Source organism: Dictyostelium purpureum (assembly GCF_000190715.1).
Source record: "Dictyostelium purpureum unplaced genomic scaffold DICPUscaffold_43, whole genome shotgun sequence".
In the NCBI taxonomy this organism is placed as follows: domain Eukaryota; phylum Evosea; class Eumycetozoa; order Dictyosteliales; family Dictyosteliaceae; genus Dictyostelium; species Dictyostelium purpureum.
The window spans coordinates 88,972-109,598 of record NW_003519380.1 but is presented as its reverse complement, the minus strand read 5'-3'; the positions used below and the strand labels follow the sequence as shown (position 1 = coordinate 109,598).

The 20,627-nt window shown below is 26.1% G+C and overlaps 7 protein-coding genes across 7 annotated transcripts; 1 reads left to right on the top strand and 6 right to left on the bottom strand.

The window, feature by feature from the left end:
- Positions 1-450: 450 nt before the first annotated feature.
- DICPUDRAFT_149242 (uncharacterized protein) lies at positions 451-3,327 on the top strand (the record flags this gene model as incomplete). The annotated part of the gene is made up of 1 exon (XM_003285315.1): positions 451-3,327. One exon carries the CDS (start codon positions 451-453, stop codon positions 3,325-3,327), a length of 2,877 nt encoding a protein of 958 aa, XP_003285363.1.
- Positions 3,328-3,451: 124 nt separating this feature from the next.
- Positions 3,452-6,372, bottom strand: DICPUDRAFT_76293 (uncharacterized protein; the record flags this gene model as incomplete). Its single annotated transcript, XM_003285292.1, has 3 exons — positions 3,452-4,702; positions 4,771-5,589; positions 5,647-6,372. The coding sequence occupies 3 exons, from the start codon at positions 6,370-6,372 to the stop codon at positions 3,452-3,454; spliced, it is 2,796 nt and encodes a 931-aa protein (XP_003285340.1).
- An 835-nt stretch (positions 6,373-7,207) lies between these two features.
- DICPUDRAFT_76292 (uncharacterized protein) lies at positions 7,208-9,925 on the bottom strand (the record flags this gene model as incomplete). Its single annotated transcript, XM_003285291.1, has 3 exons — positions 7,208-8,299; positions 8,383-9,204; positions 9,353-9,925. 3 exons carry the CDS (start codon positions 9,923-9,925, stop codon positions 7,208-7,210), a joined length of 2,487 nt encoding a protein of 828 aa, XP_003285339.1.
- Positions 9,926-10,304: 379 nt separating this feature from the next.
- DICPUDRAFT_149240 (uncharacterized protein) lies at positions 10,305-13,796 on the bottom strand (the record flags this gene model as incomplete). The annotated part of the gene is made up of 2 exons (XM_003285290.1): positions 10,305-11,709; positions 11,791-13,796. 2 exons carry the CDS (start codon positions 13,794-13,796, stop codon positions 10,305-10,307), a joined length of 3,411 nt encoding a protein of 1,136 aa, XP_003285338.1.
- A 405-nt stretch (positions 13,797-14,201) lies between these two features.
- Positions 14,202-15,205, bottom strand: DICPUDRAFT_46027 (uncharacterized protein). Its single transcript, XM_003285289.1, has 4 exons — positions 15,014-15,205; positions 14,693-14,938; positions 14,494-14,619; positions 14,202-14,418 (listed from the first exon to the last, which is right to left on the bottom strand). Exons 1-4 carry the CDS (start codon positions 15,145-15,147, stop codon positions 14,289-14,291), a joined length of 636 nt encoding a protein of 211 aa, XP_003285337.1. The 5' UTR covers positions 15,148-15,205; the 3' UTR covers positions 14,202-14,288.
- Positions 15,206-16,070: 865 nt separating this feature from the next.
- Positions 16,071-17,833, bottom strand: DICPUDRAFT_86669 (uncharacterized protein; the record flags this gene model as incomplete). The annotated part of the gene is made up of 4 exons (XM_003285288.1): positions 16,071-16,633; positions 16,716-17,444; positions 17,515-17,615; positions 17,721-17,833. The coding sequence occupies 4 exons, from the start codon at positions 17,831-17,833 to the stop codon at positions 16,071-16,073; spliced, it is 1,506 nt and encodes a 501-aa protein (XP_003285336.1).
- A 414-nt stretch (positions 17,834-18,247) lies between these two features.
- Positions 18,248-20,440, bottom strand: DICPUDRAFT_53497 (uncharacterized protein; the record flags this gene model as incomplete). The annotated part of the gene is made up of 3 exons (XM_003285287.1): positions 18,248-19,319; positions 19,387-20,303; positions 20,374-20,440. The coding sequence occupies 3 exons, from the start codon at positions 20,438-20,440 to the stop codon at positions 18,450-18,452; spliced, it is 1,854 nt and encodes a 617-aa protein (XP_003285335.1). The 3' UTR covers positions 18,248-18,449.
- Between the last annotated feature and the right edge of the window lie 187 nt (positions 20,441-20,627).

The window sequence follows — 20,627 nt, the reverse complement described above, 5'->3', positions numbered from 1 at the left end:
AAAAATATCTTTTTTTCAATATAACTTTTTTTTTTTTTTATATTTTTTTTATATTTAATTAACAATAATTTTTAAAAAAGGAATTATATTAATAAATATAACAGTTTTTGTATAATAAAAGTGTATATTGGAAATATTTATTTATTTATTGTTATTTAAAAACTTTTGTTTTCGTTTTTTTATACTTCAAATAAACATCAATTGCATACTAATTTAAATATTTTATTTTTAAAATCGTTTAGTTCCAAAATAAATTTTTTTTTTTTTTTTTTTTTTTTTTTTTTTTTTAAATTTTTACCTTAAAAAAAAAGAATAAATAATATTTTTTTTTATAACCCTTTTAAAAAAAAAAAAAAAAATAATTTTTTTTAAAAAAAATGAATGAAGAGGATAAAAATTTAGGGAAAAAAATGAAACAAAAAAAAAAGGACAAACCTTGAATCCCAAACAATGTGGCAAACCCCAAATAATATTAAGGGGGGGAAAGAGACCCCCAAATCGGTGGGGGGTGTAAAGGGCATAGAGTCATTAATTCATTTAAAAAGCAGTTTGGATGAAAATGAAGAAAATAATATAAACCTTCATCACCACCATCAAAACGAGGAGTATGATATGAATAGCAGCGGCATTATTCATTTAGGTAGCGAAAACATTGATCACCACCATCACCAACACTATGGGGATAATATACACAGCAATGGTTATAATGAAAATGATCATATGGGAAATCATCATCACCATCATCAACATCCACATCAACATCAACATCATCAACATCAACATCATCAACATCAACACCAAAGTCAACACCATCACGAAAATGAAGAATATCAACACCACCATCATAATAATGGTCATCAACACCAACAACTCCAACCAACACTACAACAACAATCACCATTAATAATTCACTTACAACAAAATGATGATATTGAGACCATTGCACCAGAAGATCACCATCATCACCAACAGGCATATAATCTTGAACAAATTGATCATGGTCATCAAGAAGATCCAACTACAGTTATACCTACTTTAGGTAAAGGTCAAAGAAAAAGATCATCAAGTACGCTTAATAATAACAATAATAATATGAATAGTAATAATAATAATAATCATCATCATCATCATCATCATCATATGAACAATAATAACATGAGTAATAATAATAATAATAATAATAGCAATAATAATAATAATAATAATAACAATAACAATAACAATAATAATAGTAATCAATATAAAAATATGGATCAGCATTATAGAAATAAACAACCAAAATTAAGATTTTATAAAAAGAAAGAGGACATAAACCATCCAATATATAGCTCATACGATCAGGCTTATCACCAACAGCAACAGCAACAGCAATCACCAATCATCCATTTACAACAACATGAAGAAATCGAAGAAATTCATCATCATAACTATGATAATTATCATATGCATCATCACCACAATCATCATGGCCAAGATTCAATGATAGAAGGTCAACAAAATATGGGCTTAGAAGATCCAAATATGCCAATGCAACCAATTATTCATTTACAAGCATCATCCGCTCCATCATCGCCAAATCAACAATCAACAATTATGTTATCAGCTAATAGTATAATTGAGTTAGGTGGCCATAGTGATATGATGATGGACGATAATTCTCATCATCACCACCGTCATCATGATATGGAAATGATGGATCATCACCACCACCATCATCACCATCACCAATCACAACAATCACATCACCACCAAAACGAGTCAACTTCTGCATCATCTTCAATTTCGACAGGTACAACATCATCCAAAGATTTAAGTAATACTACCAATAGCTCATCATCCTCATCTAAAGATTCAGCTCCAGTTAAAAGCCGTACACCAAATGCTATCAAACAAAAGAAATATAGAGATGGTTTAAAAAAGAAACAAGAAGAGCATGAAAAAAAATTACACGACTTAGAGGTTGAAGTATTGTTCTTAAGAAAAGAGGTTGAAAGATACAAATTAATTGAACAACAAAGAAATATTTATGCTAAAGAATTATTAAAAATTAAAGGTTCCGATGGTCTTAATGAATTAAATACAGAGCTTTATCAAACAACCACTACCACAACAACAACCACTACCACAACAACACTTGTACATTCAGATCCACAACAAACAAAAGAAAATTTAAATAGTATAATTAATAGCAGCCATGATTATAATCAATTATATAGCCTAACAGAAAATGATTTAAGCTACATCGAATCCTTACCAAATACATTTAGTTTTAAAGAAGTTATAGAGTCCTTAAGAGAAAAAAGAAAAAATAATTTAATACCCGACGAAGAAGAAGAATTTGATGATAAAAATAAATTAAATAGTAATCATAATGAAAATAGTATAGATAATAAAGATAAAGAAAATATAGAAATAGATAATAAAGAAATCACAGAATTAAAAGAAAATAAAGATAGCTATAGTGAAGAAAATATAAAAGATAATAGTATTAATAGCAACAATAATAATAGTAATAATATAAAGGAAAGTAATGAACCAATTTTAACAAAGAAACCAAAAATAGAATGTAGTGGTATTAGTGACGAGTTGTTTTCAAGTTTCTTTTATAATAAAAAGGAATTTTTCCCAGTTTTTAGTGAAACAACCATTGTAAATTTAGGAGACGATATTCTAGTTTGTACTAGAGCATTTGAATGTAAAACTTTTTCCCAACATGGTGTATGTTTTAAATGTGGGGAGGTTAGAAGACAGTTTATTTTAAAAAGAGAACAAGAAAATCATATAGAGCATCTGCAACATCCACAACCAAATCAATATGAAGGTCAAATAATACAAACCACCTCATCACCACAAACAGTACCAGTAGTTAGTAATACCAATAATACTAATAACACCAATAATAATAATAATCATAATAATCATAATAATCATAATAATCATAATAGTCATAATAATATTAATAATATTAATAATATTAATAATAATCATAATAATATCAATAATAATCATAATAATATCAATAATAATAATATTAATAATATAAATAATATAAATAACAACATCACAAATAGTAAAGAAGTTTCAAATAATAAAGAAAATAGTGGCTCAAATAATGCTCTTACTAGTTCACCAAGCAGTACCTCGACCAGCACATCAAGTAGCACCAAAGGTAGAAAAAGACAAAAGAGAAGTAAGGAGGATAAAGAACCTCCATCTCCTCAGCCAATACCTACAGTCTCAACATCCAAAAGCGGAAGAAAAAGAACATCAAGACTTTCCTTATCCACCGATCATTTATTAAGTAGCAGCGATAATCAGTCTCCTTAAAAATAATAAAAAAAACCTGTTATAAAATAAAATAAAATAAAATAATTCTTTTTTCTAAAATCTCGGTTTTAGATAATTAATAAATAAATAAATAAGTTTTTTTTTTATTTCTAATATTTTTAATTTATGCATTATTATTAACTTGTTTAAGTTTGAATGATAATCTTTCAACTTTTGGAATTTTATTTCTAAAATGGACAATAACACCAGCGATAACTACAAATGCAGCAATACCAACAACAATACCTGCAATTGCACCAGCAGTTAACGAGTTTCCAAAATAGGTTTTTTCTCCACCATCACCACCATCACCTCCATCTGTACCACCTGTACTACCATTGTTACTTGAGCATTCTTTATCTTTATTACTATTTAAAAGGACACCTAAAGTACCTCTATTATATGCGACAGAGTGTTTGCAACCTTCAATATCGCTTTCTGTATTTGCTTTTGGATCATAGCTCTTGAAAATAATATTTGAAAAACCATTACCTTTTAAATTGTTAGATTGGATCAAGGTGGTGTTCAATTGGGTTCCATCTGTTAACAAATTGACATTGACTCTAATAACTAAAGTGGAGTTGTTAATTGTGGCATTATTTGAAATGTTGATAAAAGATGAGGTTGTATTGCTATCTAAAGTAAAGGTATAGGTATCTTTGTAGGAATCTAAATCACCATTAATATCGAGATTAGAAATGGAACTATTACCTAATTTACCTCCATTAGTTGTAATTGAACCATTTAATTGGCCACTACCTTGAATACCACTATTATTTACAATAATTGTATTATTTGAGGAAAGAACTGCTTTGTTTAATATTAAATTACCATTGGTTTGGGTGTATGATATAATAAAAGCATTTTTACCAAGATTAACAGTACCGGCATTAGTCATTGGAACTAAAATATTTGTTGTGGTTTCATTACCATTATTAATATCTAGAGTTCCAGAGTTATCAAATGTTTGGGAGCCTGATTCTGATGGTACGATATTGTTATTTAAAATAAAGTGGGCAGAGTTTTTTAATGAGCTCTTACTATTTAAATGGATTTCACCATCAAAAGTTAAAGAACCATCTTGGTTAAGAATTTGGGAGTTGATTAGTTGAAGATTTGCACTTGAACTTAATAACAAATCTCCATTCTTTAATGTAATTTCTGAATTTGTTAAGGTAAAATCAGAGTTGTCCGTTAATTTTAATTGACCATCTTCAATAAAACCTTTGGAATCTGTCATTTCAACAATACCGTAGTTAATAAAAGAACCTTTAATTGAAAACTGAGAATTTGATTCAATATTAAAATAACCTTTAATTGTAAATTGATTGTTGACATTGAAAGTGGAACCTGATTTAAGCAATAAAGAGCCATACTAAAAAATTTATTTATATTAGCTGATTTGTGGTTTAAAATTTTTTAAAAAATAAATTTTTTACTTACAGAAATAAAATATCCATTAACATTAAAATTTGAATTAATTATAGCAAAATAGTAATTTTTAATTGCGGAAGTGTAGTCATATACAAAGCCACTGATTGTTACTTTTGAGTCTCTAACAGTCATAAAAGATTGATTATAAAATGATAGATAACCCAAAACAGTTAATGTACTTTGGTTTAATAAAGCAAAATTTGAATTTTCCCATAGGCTTAAATCTTCATCTAAACTGATTGTTGATTTTCTCAAGGTCATGGTACTTTTTTCAGAAAGCTGGGCAAAGGAGTTAATTGATACACTACTGGATTCAAAATAGATATCTGAGTCATCAGCAGCTAAAAAATAGCATTCAATTGAAAGTTGGGAGTTGTAGCTGAAAAATTTAGCTGAATCATAGATTTGGAAATAAAGTTTGGTATTACTTGGGTCAATGTTTTTGTTATTAACGGTAAAGATGGAATTATTTATTGAAGCAACACCTTGGTCAGTTATAGAAACTGCACCTAAAATATTTACATTTGAATTATCTTTGATATTTAGTTGTGAGGTATTATAGATACTGAAAATATTATTAAATGTAATTTTACTATTATCGCCATATAAAACAGAGTGATCAAAGAGATTAAAGTCATTGCTTATGGTACCAGTTGAGTCTTCGAATATAATTTGACTATCATAGTTACCAATATACTTTGAGCTGTAAAAAGTAGAGCCAACTACATATAAAGCACTTTTTTTAATTTGTAAACCAATGTAATTTTCACCATCATTATCATAAATAAATTTAGCATCTGAATCAAATAAAAACATTTCAGAGTTATTCTATAAAAAAAATTTTATTAGTATTTTATGGTTTATTTCCTTATATAAAAGACATACATATATATTAAATATATCATAGCTTGTGTAGTTTGAATTATAAAAATAAACTTCTGTATTTGTATCGAACCATGATGAGCCTTGCTCTGGGTTATTGTTAACTAAGAGGTCTGTATTATGGAATTCATGTGATGAATTTTCAAAACCTTTTAGACCCATTAAGACGATTTTAGAATCTTTATAAAATGAAAAGCTTTGAGTGTTTTGAATTATTTTTGTATTAAAGGTAGAGCTTACTACATTCATATAGCTGGTTGGGTCTAGAACAAAAATTGCATCAGATTTAAAATTTTTTGTTATAGATATATTTGCTGCAATTAATGAGAATTTATCAATGTCACAGTAATAATTTGCTGCATTAGTGGTTGGATTGCCAGCTATTTGAAAACTTACTAAGGCTTTATTTACAATTATAAAGTTTTCTGCATTTACACCATATGTTGTAGTAAAAGTATTTCCAAGTGTTGAGCTTTGACCTACTTGAATCCAAAAAGCATTTGCTGGACCATTAAAGTTGGTAACTTGTTGGTTTGACCAAGCTCCCCCACTCTCTGAAACACCGATTATAGCACGGTAGCCATCATTAAGTGTTGGAACACCTTTATCCCAATTTTCAATAATATTAAAGTCGCCTGTTGGCTTTTTAAATATATTATTAACAGTTGGTTGCGACAATGATTTTTTGACAATAAAAAATAAAAAAATAAAAATAAAAATATATTTCATTTTTTTTTTGAACATAAAAAAAATAAAAAATATAAACTAAATTAAATTAAAATTAATTAATTTTAATTTTAATAATGAATAATATTGTATTTTAAAAATAAATAAAAACTATTAATTACTACAAATAAAAGTAATAGTTAATTTTTTAAAAAAAAAAAAAAAAAAAAAAAAAAAAACAAAAAATAGAATTTTTTTTTTCTTATCAAGTGTATAAAAAAAAAAAAAAAAGATAAATATTGGAAAAAATACCTCCACACCAGCGCAACATCATAAAAATCATAAAAAAATTTCAAAAAACTAATATTGTTATCTTTTCTATTTAGATATTTTTGATTATAAAAAATGATTATAATAAATAAAAAAAAAAAAAACAAATATTTTTGGTATCATACCAGTGCCGATTGGAAATGTAAAAGTTCCAAAGTTTTTTATTTTACTTTTTTTATTTTATTTTTTTTTTAAATTTTTTTTTATATAATATAAATATCTTTTTTATTTTTAAATGGGTCTTCATGCAATTTTTATTTGGATTTTTTATTATTGGGTTCACATCAAAAAAAGACATTGATATTTAATTTATATGATTTATATTATGAATAAAATAAAAAAGTAACAATTGAATTGAGATTTTTCTTTTAATATATTTTTATTAAGAAAAATTTGGTGAAGGTAAATCCCATTAAATTTAATTTTTATTGAGAAATTTAAAAGGGTTGGTATAATTAAGAATACCAAGGATGTGTGTTTTATTTAATTTACAATTTGTTAAGTTGATACTTTTGGAAATAAGAGTCAATAATAATAAATATTTATCTAAAATTTTTTTTTTTTTTGTTTATCTAGATTGGAGTTTGATATTAATTTTTTCTTTTACTTTGTAGACATAGTTATAATATATTTTCTTTTTAAAATAAATAAGTGTACCTAAAATAGCGGCTAAGCCAGCAACCCCTACCACAATACCAACAATTACACCTTTTGATAATGATGATTTATTTCCACATCCATTTGTAATTAATACATTTAGAGAATTGGTCGATTTGTATACTTGATGACAGTCATTATTAATGTCAGTTTCTTTGCCTGTTACTGGGTCATATGATTTGAATTGAATTTGATTAAAACCAGATCCAGAGATATTAGACCACTTTATAACTGTAGTATTTTTTTCTTCTTTTCTATTAACGTCGACTCTAATCACCAAAGTGGAGTTATTGTTTATAAATTCTTTTTGAATTGAAATTAAAGAGTTATTTGAATCGTCAAGAGTAAGGCTAATGGTGTCATTTAAGTTTGTTTTTAAAACACTTTCGATTTCTAGTGATGAGTTTGATGTTGAAAGTAATAGGGAAGCACCGTTTTCTTGAGTTAAAGAGCCTACTTTTACAGTTTTTGAAATATCAATTTTGCCACCATCAGTGTTTAAAAATGGTAATAAAATGGATGAAACGGTTTCACCTTCTGTAATATTATTTTTAATTTCGAATAAACCTTGATTTAAAACTCTTTCGACGCCCTTGTAGTCAGTTGAGTTTTCATTTAATAAAATATTTGAATGTAAAACTAAAGTACCCCCATTTACCAAACTGCTACCTGTTTCAATGACAATATCACCACTGGCATACAATGAACCATGTTTATTATTAATTACAGTATTTGTAAGATTTAATTGGGCAAATGGTTCCATTATAATAGTACCTTCGTTAATAGTGATGGATGAGTCCACACTCTTCATTATCGAATGCGATGATAAAATGATGGAGCCATTATTAACCTCTAATTTTGAATTTGTTGTTTGAACAACGCCAAAGTTTGTAAAGTTTCCTTTATTTACAGTTACCAAACTATTTGTAATATTTGAATATCCCATATTTACAAACTCATTGTTACATACTAAAGAAGAATCATATAATACAAAGAAACCAACCTATATTAAATAAATTTTAATAAATAACCAAGTTTTTTTTTTTTTTTAAAAATTTTAAAATTATTAAACTATAAAATACCTACGTTTATATAAACACCATTTACTACAATATTTGAATTAAGTACACCCCCTCTTTTAAATATTTTGGTCAAGTCTATAAATGAACCATCAATAGTGATATTTGAAGAGTCGAAATAAAAGAATGATTCATCAGTGAAATATAAAAATCCTTTAATTGTAACATTACTTTGTAAACCTGTGAGTTTTGAAAGGTTTGTTAAAACAACATTTTCGCTAATAAGAACCTCTGATTCGTGGAAGAAAATTTCGGAGGTATCATTTAAAACCAAGTGATTTCTGATGTAGGCAATGGTGCTATTTAAAATTAATTTACTATTGTCTGTTGTTGTTAAAGATGCTTTCTCTAAATAAATAGTTGAGGATAAAACTACAAATTGGGAGTCTCCTTGGACATATAACACTAGGTCTTCAAAATACTCTATATTTTCTTCTTTTGTAATTATGATAGTTGAATCTTGGAAATACATTAATGTGTTGTTGTAAAGTTTAACGTGGTTGTAAATTATAATTGATGATTGACTCCTGGTGACAATAGCTGCATTTTGATCGAGAAATAGAGGCTGATACAAAACAATTATTGAATTTTCTCTAATATCTAGCAATACATCATCTGATAGGAACACAAAATTTATAAAAGTTATATTTGAGGTGATTGTTGTTATTTCTGATAAACCATTTATAATCATTATTTTTTCGCTTATAAGATTTGAATCTAATAGCTGTAACTTTGAATTAGTAAGAGTGAAAATATTTTCTAAAGCTCCTTGTTGATTGTTAAGTTGACATTCAATTGATGAACCTATGGATAATATTGTAGAACCACCCTAATAAAATAAAAAAAATAAATATTAATATGTTAAATAAAATAATTTTAAATATTAATTAAATAATAGCTATACTTGCTTGAACTAAATAGTCGTTGGTTGTTAATAGCATGGATCCGTCTAAATATATTTTTGAGCTTGTGTTTACATAAATTGGGAATGCTGGATCATCATTTAAAGAAACTAGTGTGCTATGATTTAAAAATAGCAAAGACTGCTCCTCGAAACTGATAAAGTGGGTTCCTGCAGCTGTATATTCTAATGCTACCACGGCGCCATATACTGAAATTAGTTTCTTTGATTCGAATACACCTGACAATATATACACTCTACCAATGTTAAACACCACCGAACTATTAATATAACTTAATGTTGCTAAAAAGGATGTACCCATATCTACCCAAAGGGCATTGGCGGTTACATTTCTATCTGTTAAAAAGGCTGTATCTGAATCATAATCTACACTTGAATCGCCCAAAATTAAATTGTCCACTTTTACATTTGCCAATTCACTAGTTACTGTCAACCCTTTTTTAATTGGTTGTTCAGTATTTATAAAAGCTATGTCATTTTGTGATGGAATTTCTGATGTGTTCCAATTGGAAGCTATGCTAAACTCTGGATTTGAAGTGCTTGTTTTAAAAAGTGCAAATTTGCTTAATATAAAATTAAAATTTAAAAAAAAAATAAACAAAGTGAAAATTAAACTTAAATATTTCATTTTTAAAAAAATTATATTTATAATTTAAATTTTGTTTTTTTTTTATTTGAATTATTATATATTTTGTGTATTTGCAGTTTGATAACTAAAAAAAAATTTTGTTCTAAAAAAAAATTCAAAGGAAAAAAAATTAAAAAATCAAACGTTGAATTCATGTTTTTTTATATTTTTTATATTTTTTTTTTTCGTAATTTTTCCAAGATATTTATTTTTTTCAAATAAACCTATTTAAATTATAATAAAATAATAAAAAACCATATTTTTTGATCACAATTACCCCATTATAATTTTTTTTTTCTTGATTTTTTGAGGAAAAAATGAATAAAATAATATATAATAATAATAAAAGATAAAAAAATACTTCCAAAATGTTTTTTTTTTAAAAATTGAACATATCATCAATAAGTGTATTGAGGTTATTGCTATCATTTTTATTTTTAGATTTATTATTTTGAAGTGGAGAGTTTGATCTAGAGGTTGGTTCTAATATTGAGTGTTCTTCATTTACCAATAAGCTACTATCATTATCACTATCTAATGAAGAGGCAGTTGATGTTGTTGTAGTGGTGGTGGTTGTTGTAGTAGTTATTTTTGGTAAAACTGAAGTAGTAGGTATTGAAAAGTCGATATCTAAAATATTTGAAGCTGTAATATTTGTAGAGTTATTAACATCTATATAGCTATTACTATTGCTACTGTTATTGTTATCACTATTGTTGCTACTGACACTATTACTATTACTTAAATTACCTATATTATTATTAATAAAATTGCTATTATTACTGATTGATAGCTCACCTACATTCGATAGCATTGATGGTGAAATTGGTGATGGTGATGGCATAGAGGAGGCAGGTAATGAAATGGACATTGATTTTCTTTTTGATGGAGATAATTCTAATGTTGATTGTTTTAAATCTTCAAATACTTTTGAAGCATCAGCCAATAAACTTTCAATGGTCCAATCCAAGGTATTTTGAAGTGCTGCTTCAAATGTCGTAAGACAATATTGTTGTTTTTGGGAACAAAGACTAAAATCTGAATATTCTTGGATAAACATAAGCTCAGAAAAGACATTGGTAATATTTGATTTGATGATTACATAGGAGAAAATAGGTAACAATTCATCTGCGCTAATTTGTGGTATTTTAGATATGGTGGAACGGTTAAATTTAGATTTCTTTTCCCAATAGAGTTTGATTGATTCTGAAATTAAATCTATACTTTTTTCGATACATTCTAATTTTTCGGTTGGGGTTGTTAAAGATGGTAGTGTTTTTAAAATATCGATACTAAATTGATATGGAGGTAAATGGGCGGCTGTCTCTAAATCAATATCACAAAAGTTATTGATAATTTCAGTATCACCATCTCCACTGCCATTATTACTTGATATCTCTTCATCATCCATCAACGACTCTGATTTGTTGTCTAATAGCCAGAAATCTTCAGGAATACCAATATGGATAGTTGTAATAGTAAGTAATTGTAAAAATTTTGAAGAGTATTGTTCGTCTTCTTTGGCATATTTTGCTGTATATAAACTAAGGATAATTTGATAAATAAATTTGTAAACTGCTTTTTCTACTGCTAATCTTGCATATGAAATTCTCTTTTCACTTTTACGTAAATCTTGTATCTTATGAACTATCATTTGAGTATATTCATAAATAATATTATTTACATCATTTGATATCTTTTCATTATCTGAGCCACCTAAAATTTTATCTTCAATTGCAACTATTAGTTTATAAAATGATTTGCCTAATTCAAACTCGGTATTTCTATAATAAATAAAATTGAATGTTAGTTTATAATGATATAATAACAACAATGAAAACGATTAAATAAAAAACTATACTTACAATAATAACTCTGAAATATTTTCGACAATTAATTCTCTATTATCTAAATTTTTAGAAATTGTTTTGAGTGTTTTCTTTTGCGAATCAGATTTAAATATATCTAAACCTTTTTTGAGTAAATTATCAAAGTCGATATCTTCATAACGTCCAATATCATTACCATCAAATATTGATAGATTTGAAATTGAAAATCCGGATAAAGGTGATTGATTTGTGGATGATGCTTGTTCTTGTTTTGAATATGATGATGTATTTATTACTTTTTTGGGTCTGGATTCCGGTTGGCTAATTTCTAAGATTTGGTTAATCATTTCGGACTCTTTCTCTTGATCAAAGTTTAACGTAAAGCTACTAATTGAGACTAACCACATAATTGCCTCTTTAGGGTCTATTGTCCAAATAAAATGTGCTATGTTATTTTTTGGGGTACGTAGACGGAAACCGTATCTAAGATCGTTGCTATTATCCATTAAACGAATATCAATATTTAATAGTAATCTCTTTAAATCTAAAATATCAACTTCCTTCATTTCTTTTTCTAAATGATTGAATAAAAACTGACCTCTTTGCACAAACCAACGATTATCATTAACATTTCCTTTTGGTTCATTCATAACTACAACATTATAAAATAAGCATCCTTCTCTTAATACTGGTTCTAATTTTGATTGTGAATTATCTAAGCTACTATTACTACCAACACTATTATTAGATGATGATAATATATTCTCTTCTTTATAAATATCTTTTATTAATGATCCCATGTCTTCTAAAATTGATCTGTCATTTGATGATTTTAAATTTTTTGATTGCTTTATATTATTATTATGATTATGATTAAAATTACTATTATTATTAATATGATTAATATTATTATTATGTGGCGATGTTGGTAGTGACTTAGGTCTTGATGGTGGTGGTTGTGGGGGTGGTGGTTTTTGTTGTAAAATTTGTTGGGATGCACTTGGTGGTAATCTTTGAGATTGTCTTTGATTGTTATATATTTTTGTTGAATTGGAAGATGGTGGTGATATATTTTGTACAGTATTTAGTTGAAATGGAACCATTGGTGGTACAGGTGGGGCAGGTCTAGAGGGGTATTGTGGAGGAGATTGTTGTGAAAATAATTGTTGTTGTACAAAGGATATTTTGGGTGGAAGTAAAGGTGGTGTAGAGTATGATGGTGGAGGTGATGTGGGAATTGATGGAAGTTGTTGACTCGAACGATTCTGAAAATCTAAAGTTTGAGACTGTGTTTGTAATGGCGGTGATAAAGTCTGTTGTTGATTTTTTGGTGAGTTTTGATAAAAATATTGTTGTGGTTGTGGAGGAACAAGAGGAGCAAATAAATTATTCATATTATTCATATTATTGATATGATTTATATTGTTTGATTGATTGAAATTATTATTCATATTATAATTAATATTATTATTGTTATTCATATTGTTATTCATATTGTAGTTCATATTATTATTCATATTCATATTATTCATATTATTCATATTATTATAGTCATTATTAAATAAAGGTGGGTTTGGTCTTTGATTAATTGAATTGTAGTTATTATTACTAAAGTTATTTAAATTAAAATTGCTGTTATTGCTATTATTAAAGTTCCCATTATTCCCAAAACTATAGCTATTATTATTATTATTATAGATGCCATTATTGTTATTATTATGGTTTATATTATTATTACCATTAAGACCATTTAAATCTAAAGAGTTCCGAAAATTATTTGGAGGATTATTATAGCCATTATAGTTAATATTAGAGTTGTAATTGTTATTTAAACCACCTCCATTACTATAGAGAAAAATATTATCATTATTATTATTATTATTATTATTATTATTATGGTTATTGTTATTGTTATTGTTACTATTATAATTAATATTATTGTTGTTGATGTTGTTATTGTTATTGTTATTATTACTATTATTATTAGAGTAAGATGGAATTAGAGATTGTATATATGGATTTCTGTCATTTTGAGAATTCATTTCAATTAAACTGTTATAAATTTAATTTTATTTTATTATTATATAATGAGTTATTTTTTAAAAAAAAATAAATAAAAAATAATATTATAATTAATAACCAATTTTTATTACTATCTATCTAATAAAAATAAAAAAATTAAAAAATAAATAAAAAAAAAAAAAAAACAAAAATAAAATAAAAAAATTTAATTTAAAAAAAATTAAAAAAATAAAATAAATTAAAAAAAATTTTTTGGTATATATATTACCTTCTATTAATTTTTTTTTTTTTCGGAAATCGATTTCTAAACAAAGATTTATTGAACCTCCAATATGTGAACACCATGCATTCTATTTTAATAATCATTTAAAATAAATATAAATATCTTGAATAAAAAATAATAATAATATAAATAGAAAACCGAATTTTAAATATTTAAGGAAAAAAATTTATTTATATTTTAAAAGCACTCTAATTATGAGTTTGAGTTAAATTTTTTTACCAACACTAATTTATTGTTCACTATTTAAAGTAAAGATAAATGAAGTGTTATCATCTTGTTTAATGGCCATATTATGTGGGAAACCTTCAGTCTTACGGAATGAAACTTGACCAGTGGATGGAGAATATTTAAAATAAATACTATATTTTAATAATAATTAATAATTTTAGTATGATTAAAATGAAAAATATTATAATTATAAAAATTATACTTACGATCCATTAGCAACGGTAGCACCTGGCCAAGCTGTTTCTTTACAAGATACTTGACAAACAATTTCACTCTCTGGTGGGGTGAGTTTTGGAATTGGACATTGAACATAATCATGACCAGTTGTATTTCTGTATTCAAATTAAAATAAATTGATTAATAAAAAAAAACTAACATTAAAACAAAATTAAAAAAAATACATACTTGGCTGGACTAACTTGGTATGGGATGAGGGTCATTTCATATTCTTTTGTAAGACTACTACCCTTTTCAATCTTGAAATCAATGGCATAGTTAAAGTCTCTTGGAAGAATTTGGAATTTAGATAAACCATTAATGAAGGTGAGATCATTAGTTGTTGATCCTGGTTGTAAAAGAGCATATTTTCCTGGAGTTGGAGTATCAATTTCATTATGTTCCCAAATGTTACATTGGACAGCACTTCCAACACTATTTAAATAAATATTATTAAAGGTTTTAGTATTTTATCTATTTTTTTTAACAAAATAGAAATAGTGAACTTACATGCAGCTCATGAATCTATCATTCCATTTGTCTCCAGCGTTGAAACGTACAGTTTGGCCTCTGGAGTATTCAAATGATTCACCGGAGCAGTTTTTACCAAAGAAAAATTTTACTTTTTGACTATCTACTGACATTTTAAAACAATTTAATTATTTATTTATTTATTTATTTATTACTATACTTTTAATAACAAGAACTTGAAATGAATAATAATTGTTAAAAAAATTGTTCAATTTATACTTTTTTTGTGAACATAAAAAAATTTATTATAATTGAATAATATAAAAAAAAAAAAATAAAAAAAAAAAAAAAAAAAAATTATAATGGGGTGGGGGTAAATATACTCTAAATTGAAGCAACAACTATCATGATGATAGTAAATAAGATGTTGGGGTTATTGCATTAATGTGAATGTTCAAATATAGAAACTTAAACAGTTTGGATTTTTCAAATTTGTAAATATACTACCTGTATTTTTATCATTATTTTTATTATTATAATAATATTGATTATATTGATGCAGCTGTTTATGTTGTTGTTGTTGTTATTATTTTAATGAGTATTGAACTGAATTAAAATAAAAAAATTCAAACCCACATTGTTTCAAAAAAAATACAATATATTATTATATTGTTTTTTTTTTTTTTTTAAATTTCAATCTGTGTGTCAGTGGTGTCAAATGTAATTTTTAAAAAAAAGTATTGGGGGGTAAGTTCCTTTTTTTTCTATTTTTTTTTTTTTTTGCCATAAACCATCACTCACCAAGGTGGTGGTTTTTACAATTTTCCCACTATACCTTTTTTTTTTTGGAAAGATTGTTTCTAGATGATTATTACTTGAAGAAAAGTTGAACATTGGATAATAAAAATAATAATATTAAATATATCTTAATAAACTGTTTATAACTTTTATCAAGATTTTAAAAAATTTGAAAAATAAATTATAATAAAAAAAAAACAGATAAAAAAAAGGTTAACACAATAATTGTTTTATTTTTATTATTATTATTATTATTATTATTATTATTATTATTATTATATTATAATTGTTATTAATATTAACTAATTGTACTTTCTGCCCAATTAGCAATACATAATGCCATTGATGCCATTGCACCAACACATTGATCCATTTCCCCACTATCCATTTTGTCCATAGCGTCACCAGCAGTATGATGATACCAGAAATATCGGCTCATATCGGTCATTAATTGAGCACCTGGTTTACCATTTTCAACTAAAAAGCCATTATCAGTACCAACTTCACCAAATTCAATTGATGTTGCTTTAATTGGTTCTAAAATTTTATTTGCAATTAATTGAAGTGACTTGATAGTATTGGATGAGGCATTAACAGTAAAACCTAATGGGGTAGTAACACCAAAATCTGATTCTATGGAGAAGAAAGTTTCATTAGTGTAACGATTGGCATAGTCTTGACCACCAGCAGCACCATTCTCTTCATTGGTCCAGCCTACAGCACGAATGGTTCTTTTTGGTTTGATTCCCAAAGCTTTAATTAAACGTAAAGCTTCGTAAGCGACCATAAAACCACCGCCATCATCCATAGCACCGTATGCAATATCCCATGAATCTACGTGACCACCAAGTACAACAACATCTAAAAAAGTTTTAAATAAACAATCATTAATAAATTTATAAATTTATATATTTTATAATATTTAATAATATTAAATACATACCATCTGGATATTCAGTACCATTAATTTGAGCAAAAATATTTCTTGAGGTTGCCATTGGTAAGGTTTCAGCTTCCATATAGAGATTGATTGTAACATTTTGACCCAAGTTTACAAGATTTTGAATAAGATCAGCATCTTCAAGAGTAATTGCTGCAGTTGGGACTTTAGGATAAGCAGAATTATACCACATGACACCTGTATGTGGTGTACCCAATGAATATGGTGTAATACTACGTACTAATGCAGCAACACCACCATATTTAGCAGCGGCAGATGCACCTCCGCCACGGTATTGCACTGTTGAACTATAGTTTGTAAATATTGCATTAAACAATACTATTTTACCTGGTACTTGATCTTTTACTTGATCCAATTCGTCAAAAGAAGATACAACCAAAACTGGAGCTGTAACATTACCTGCAATGGATCCACCCAAACCTAAAATATTCATCTTTCTATAATATGGCTCTGTAATATAGGCATGTTCATTATTACGGACCCAATTAGTTACTTGTACATCATCTGAATGAACTAAATCGAATCCATCATCGCCCATCATACCCAATATCCAATCGATTCCATTCTCTAAAATCTTGGTTCCAGACAATCTACCTGGAAATAAGGTTACAAATGTCGACAATGTTGAATATGCCTCTGTTCCTTTTAATGCTTTATCTATAATTTGTTTACCATATTGTTCGCATTGATGTGATATAACTGATGTTTTATCTATAAATTAAAAATTATAAATATTAATAGACTATTGTGGGTATTCTATCTATCAATACATATGACATACATCTTTGTACTATAATTGGTATTAAAATTACACCAACAACTAATAAAACTACAAAAAATAACAATGCTAAAATCTTCCATTTTTTCACTATGTATCTTTTACTAAATAAAATAAATAATAAATTAATCAGTTTGTAAATATTTGTATTTGTACATGCATATACATTTAAACCATATAAATATATACTACTAGTAGTAGGTACTTACAACTTTAATAATTGTGTTTCTTTTTTATTTGAATTATTACCATTTACTTCGTGTGGTAAAAGAAGGTTATCCTCTATACCCTCCAACCTCTGATATTTCGAATTCATGCTCATTTTTATTTATTTGTAATATACTTGATTTTAATGTTATAATTTATTTATACTATTTTCTTCTAAACCACCATAATAATTATTATCTGTTTTTATTATATCATTTATTTTATATTACCAATAATAAAAAATGGGTCTTTGATTGGGAAAAAAAAAATTATTTTTTAAAAAAAAAAAATCTTTTTTTTTATTATTTTTTTTATTATTTTTGTTTTTTTTTAATTTTAAATAATTAATATTCCAAACGAATTTTCTGGTTTTTTTTAGTATTAAAATAAAAATAAAATTTTTTTGGTTTATATAAATAATTTTTGATTATAAAATAAAAATAAAAATAATAAAAAAGTAAAGATTAAAAATTTTAAATAAATTTAATGTTATCGAAACCCACTAAACACACTGTTTTTTTTTTTTTTTATAATTTTTAAACATATTTTTATTTAACTTTAAAATAAAGTGATGACAAATATTTATACTGTAGTCAAAACTTACAGTTATGAATTATTATTATTATTTAAAAAATGATACCTAAAAAAATTATTTTTTGTGTGAGCTTTTTGTTATCATTTTTTTTTTTTTTTTTTTTTTTTCCCACAGTTTATATAATAAAAAAATTGATTTATCTACCCCAGAAACTACTGAAAAGACCTTTAGATGGAGTTGATTTATCTTGGGTATTTGGTGTTGATGGTGTTGAGGTTGATGATGATTTCTTTGGAGTGGATTTACCAATATCTAAAGTTGGGAATGAAACATTATTAAAAGCTAAATCAAAGAATAATGGTTTAACTGGGACTGGTTCGAGTTGTGGTGGAAGGTCGACTAAATTCTTCTCTTGAAGGAATGATGTTTCGAATGAATCGAGGTTATTAATTAAAGATTTGGTTGGACCAGTGGTACCTGAGGTCAATGACATTGAAGACATTTGATTTTTTAAATCTTGGTTGGTGGATAATTGTTGAATGAAGGAATTTGCATGGATTTGTGAACGTTGTTGGTTTATTGATTCCTCTAATTTTGAAGTTTCTGAAAGGATTAATTGATTTCTAGTGTTGGTTTTCTTTACATTTGCAAGATTAGTAAGAACACGATCGAATAATGACATGGTTTCAGAGTATTTGTGACTATTTGATAAGCAGATACCAATGAAAAATAATCTTTGGGATTTTAAGAGAATTAATTGAGCGTCATTATCTCTAGCAACATCCTTTTGGGCAGCAGTTGGGTCATCTTTGCTATCATTTAAAATTGTAAATACTTTAACTTGATGAGTTGATAAACGAACTAAATCATTATAGGTAACCTTGTTTGCTTTTTTCTTAATGGCTGATTCATCGACCTTTTCACCTTCCAATACACCTTGCATCATTCTAATTAATATAGTATTTCTTTCATATAAATATTTACATTTGTGGTATAATACAAATGATAATAATATTTTTTGTGATGATTCTTCAATTTCACTTTTAACAGTTTTATTTTTTAAATTCTATAATAATAGACATATTAGTAAATAATATTATATTATTAAAATAATGTTTTTTTTTTTTACTTACAGTTCTAATTAATGCTGATAATTCATTTTTAATAATATTTTCACAATTGATTAAATGATAAACTAATTTATCATAAACTTCAAAGATTTGTGAAATATTTTTAGTTAAATCCAATGTTTGAATATCAGATTGGGTTTGTGGTAATTTTGATTGGTTAGCTTTGAGGTAATCTGAATAGATAACAAGTTTTTCACGAAGTTTTTCATCGGTTTTAATGGTTTTGGATTTCCATGTGATGAGTTGCATTGGAAGCTCTTGGTCTGAAGAGGTATTGTTTGAATCTGATGATTTTAATTGATTTAATAATTCCTCAATTTCTTCGGATGGTTCTGGTTCTTGTTTTGATTTAAGATTGTAAAGACAGAAACGAATAATTGGTTCACTCTCCTCGATTCTTTTCTCATAGAGGTCTTTTTGTGCATGATCACCACTCTTTGCTAATTCTACATAGATTTGTTTGGAGGCTGAAATTTCATCTAATGCATTTTGATAATATTTTTTAACGATTGAGTTTGATGAATTCATCCATGCAGCATATGCCTCTGCTTCAACGATTGTATATTGGTCAGCAACTTCTTTGCAAATCATTAAAAGTTGGTCAGCGTTACTTGCAGCTTTTGAAAAACGTCTTGACATGTGGAAAGCAATACGAGAATCTCCTTTTTTTTCAAATGCTGCTTTTAAATCGTTGGCATAACTCCATGCTCTTTCTGCTTTTAATAATGCAATAACTAAATATCTGCTATCGTTGATTAACTTTGCATCTGTAACTTTATTTATAAATTGCTTTTTACCATATTGTTTTCTTAATTGACCTCTAATACGATCTAATCTTTTACTGCAATACTGTCTATATTTTTGATAATCTTGTAATCTTATCCCAAATTGAATTTGTGATGTTTGTGATAAATTTAAAACTATATATTTAAATTAAAATAATTAATATTTAAATTTTTAATAGTGTGTTTATTATGTGGTGATACATACTATCTAAATGGAATTTTTCCTTTACAACTGGAACAACTTGTTCAGTTGGTGAACTTGGTTCTGACATTTTGTATATAAATTAATTTATTTGAGAAAAATAAAAAATTTAAAAAAAAAAAAAATTTTAAAATTAAAAAAAAAATTTTGAAAAATTTTAAAAAAAAAAAAAAAAAAAAAAAAAGTGATGATGAATTTAAAAAATTATATTTTTTTTATTTCTATAAATATCACTTCAATTATTATTATAATCTTAC

Bases quoted from the DNA above. Each gene is read 5' to 3' on its own strand.
- DICPUDRAFT_46027 (XM_003285289.1), bottom strand. From the start codon at position 15,147: ATGTCAGTAGATAGTCAAAAAGTAAAATTTTTCTTTGGTAAAAACTGC. The intron at 14,939-15,013 runs GTAAGTTCACTA...TTATTTAAATAG, and splicing joins GATAGATTCATGAGCTGCAT to TGTTGGAAGTGCTGTCCAAT. The intron at 14,419-14,493 runs GTAAGTATAATT...ATTAAAATATAG, and splicing joins GCTACCGTTGCTAATGGATC to TATTTATTTTAAATATTCTC.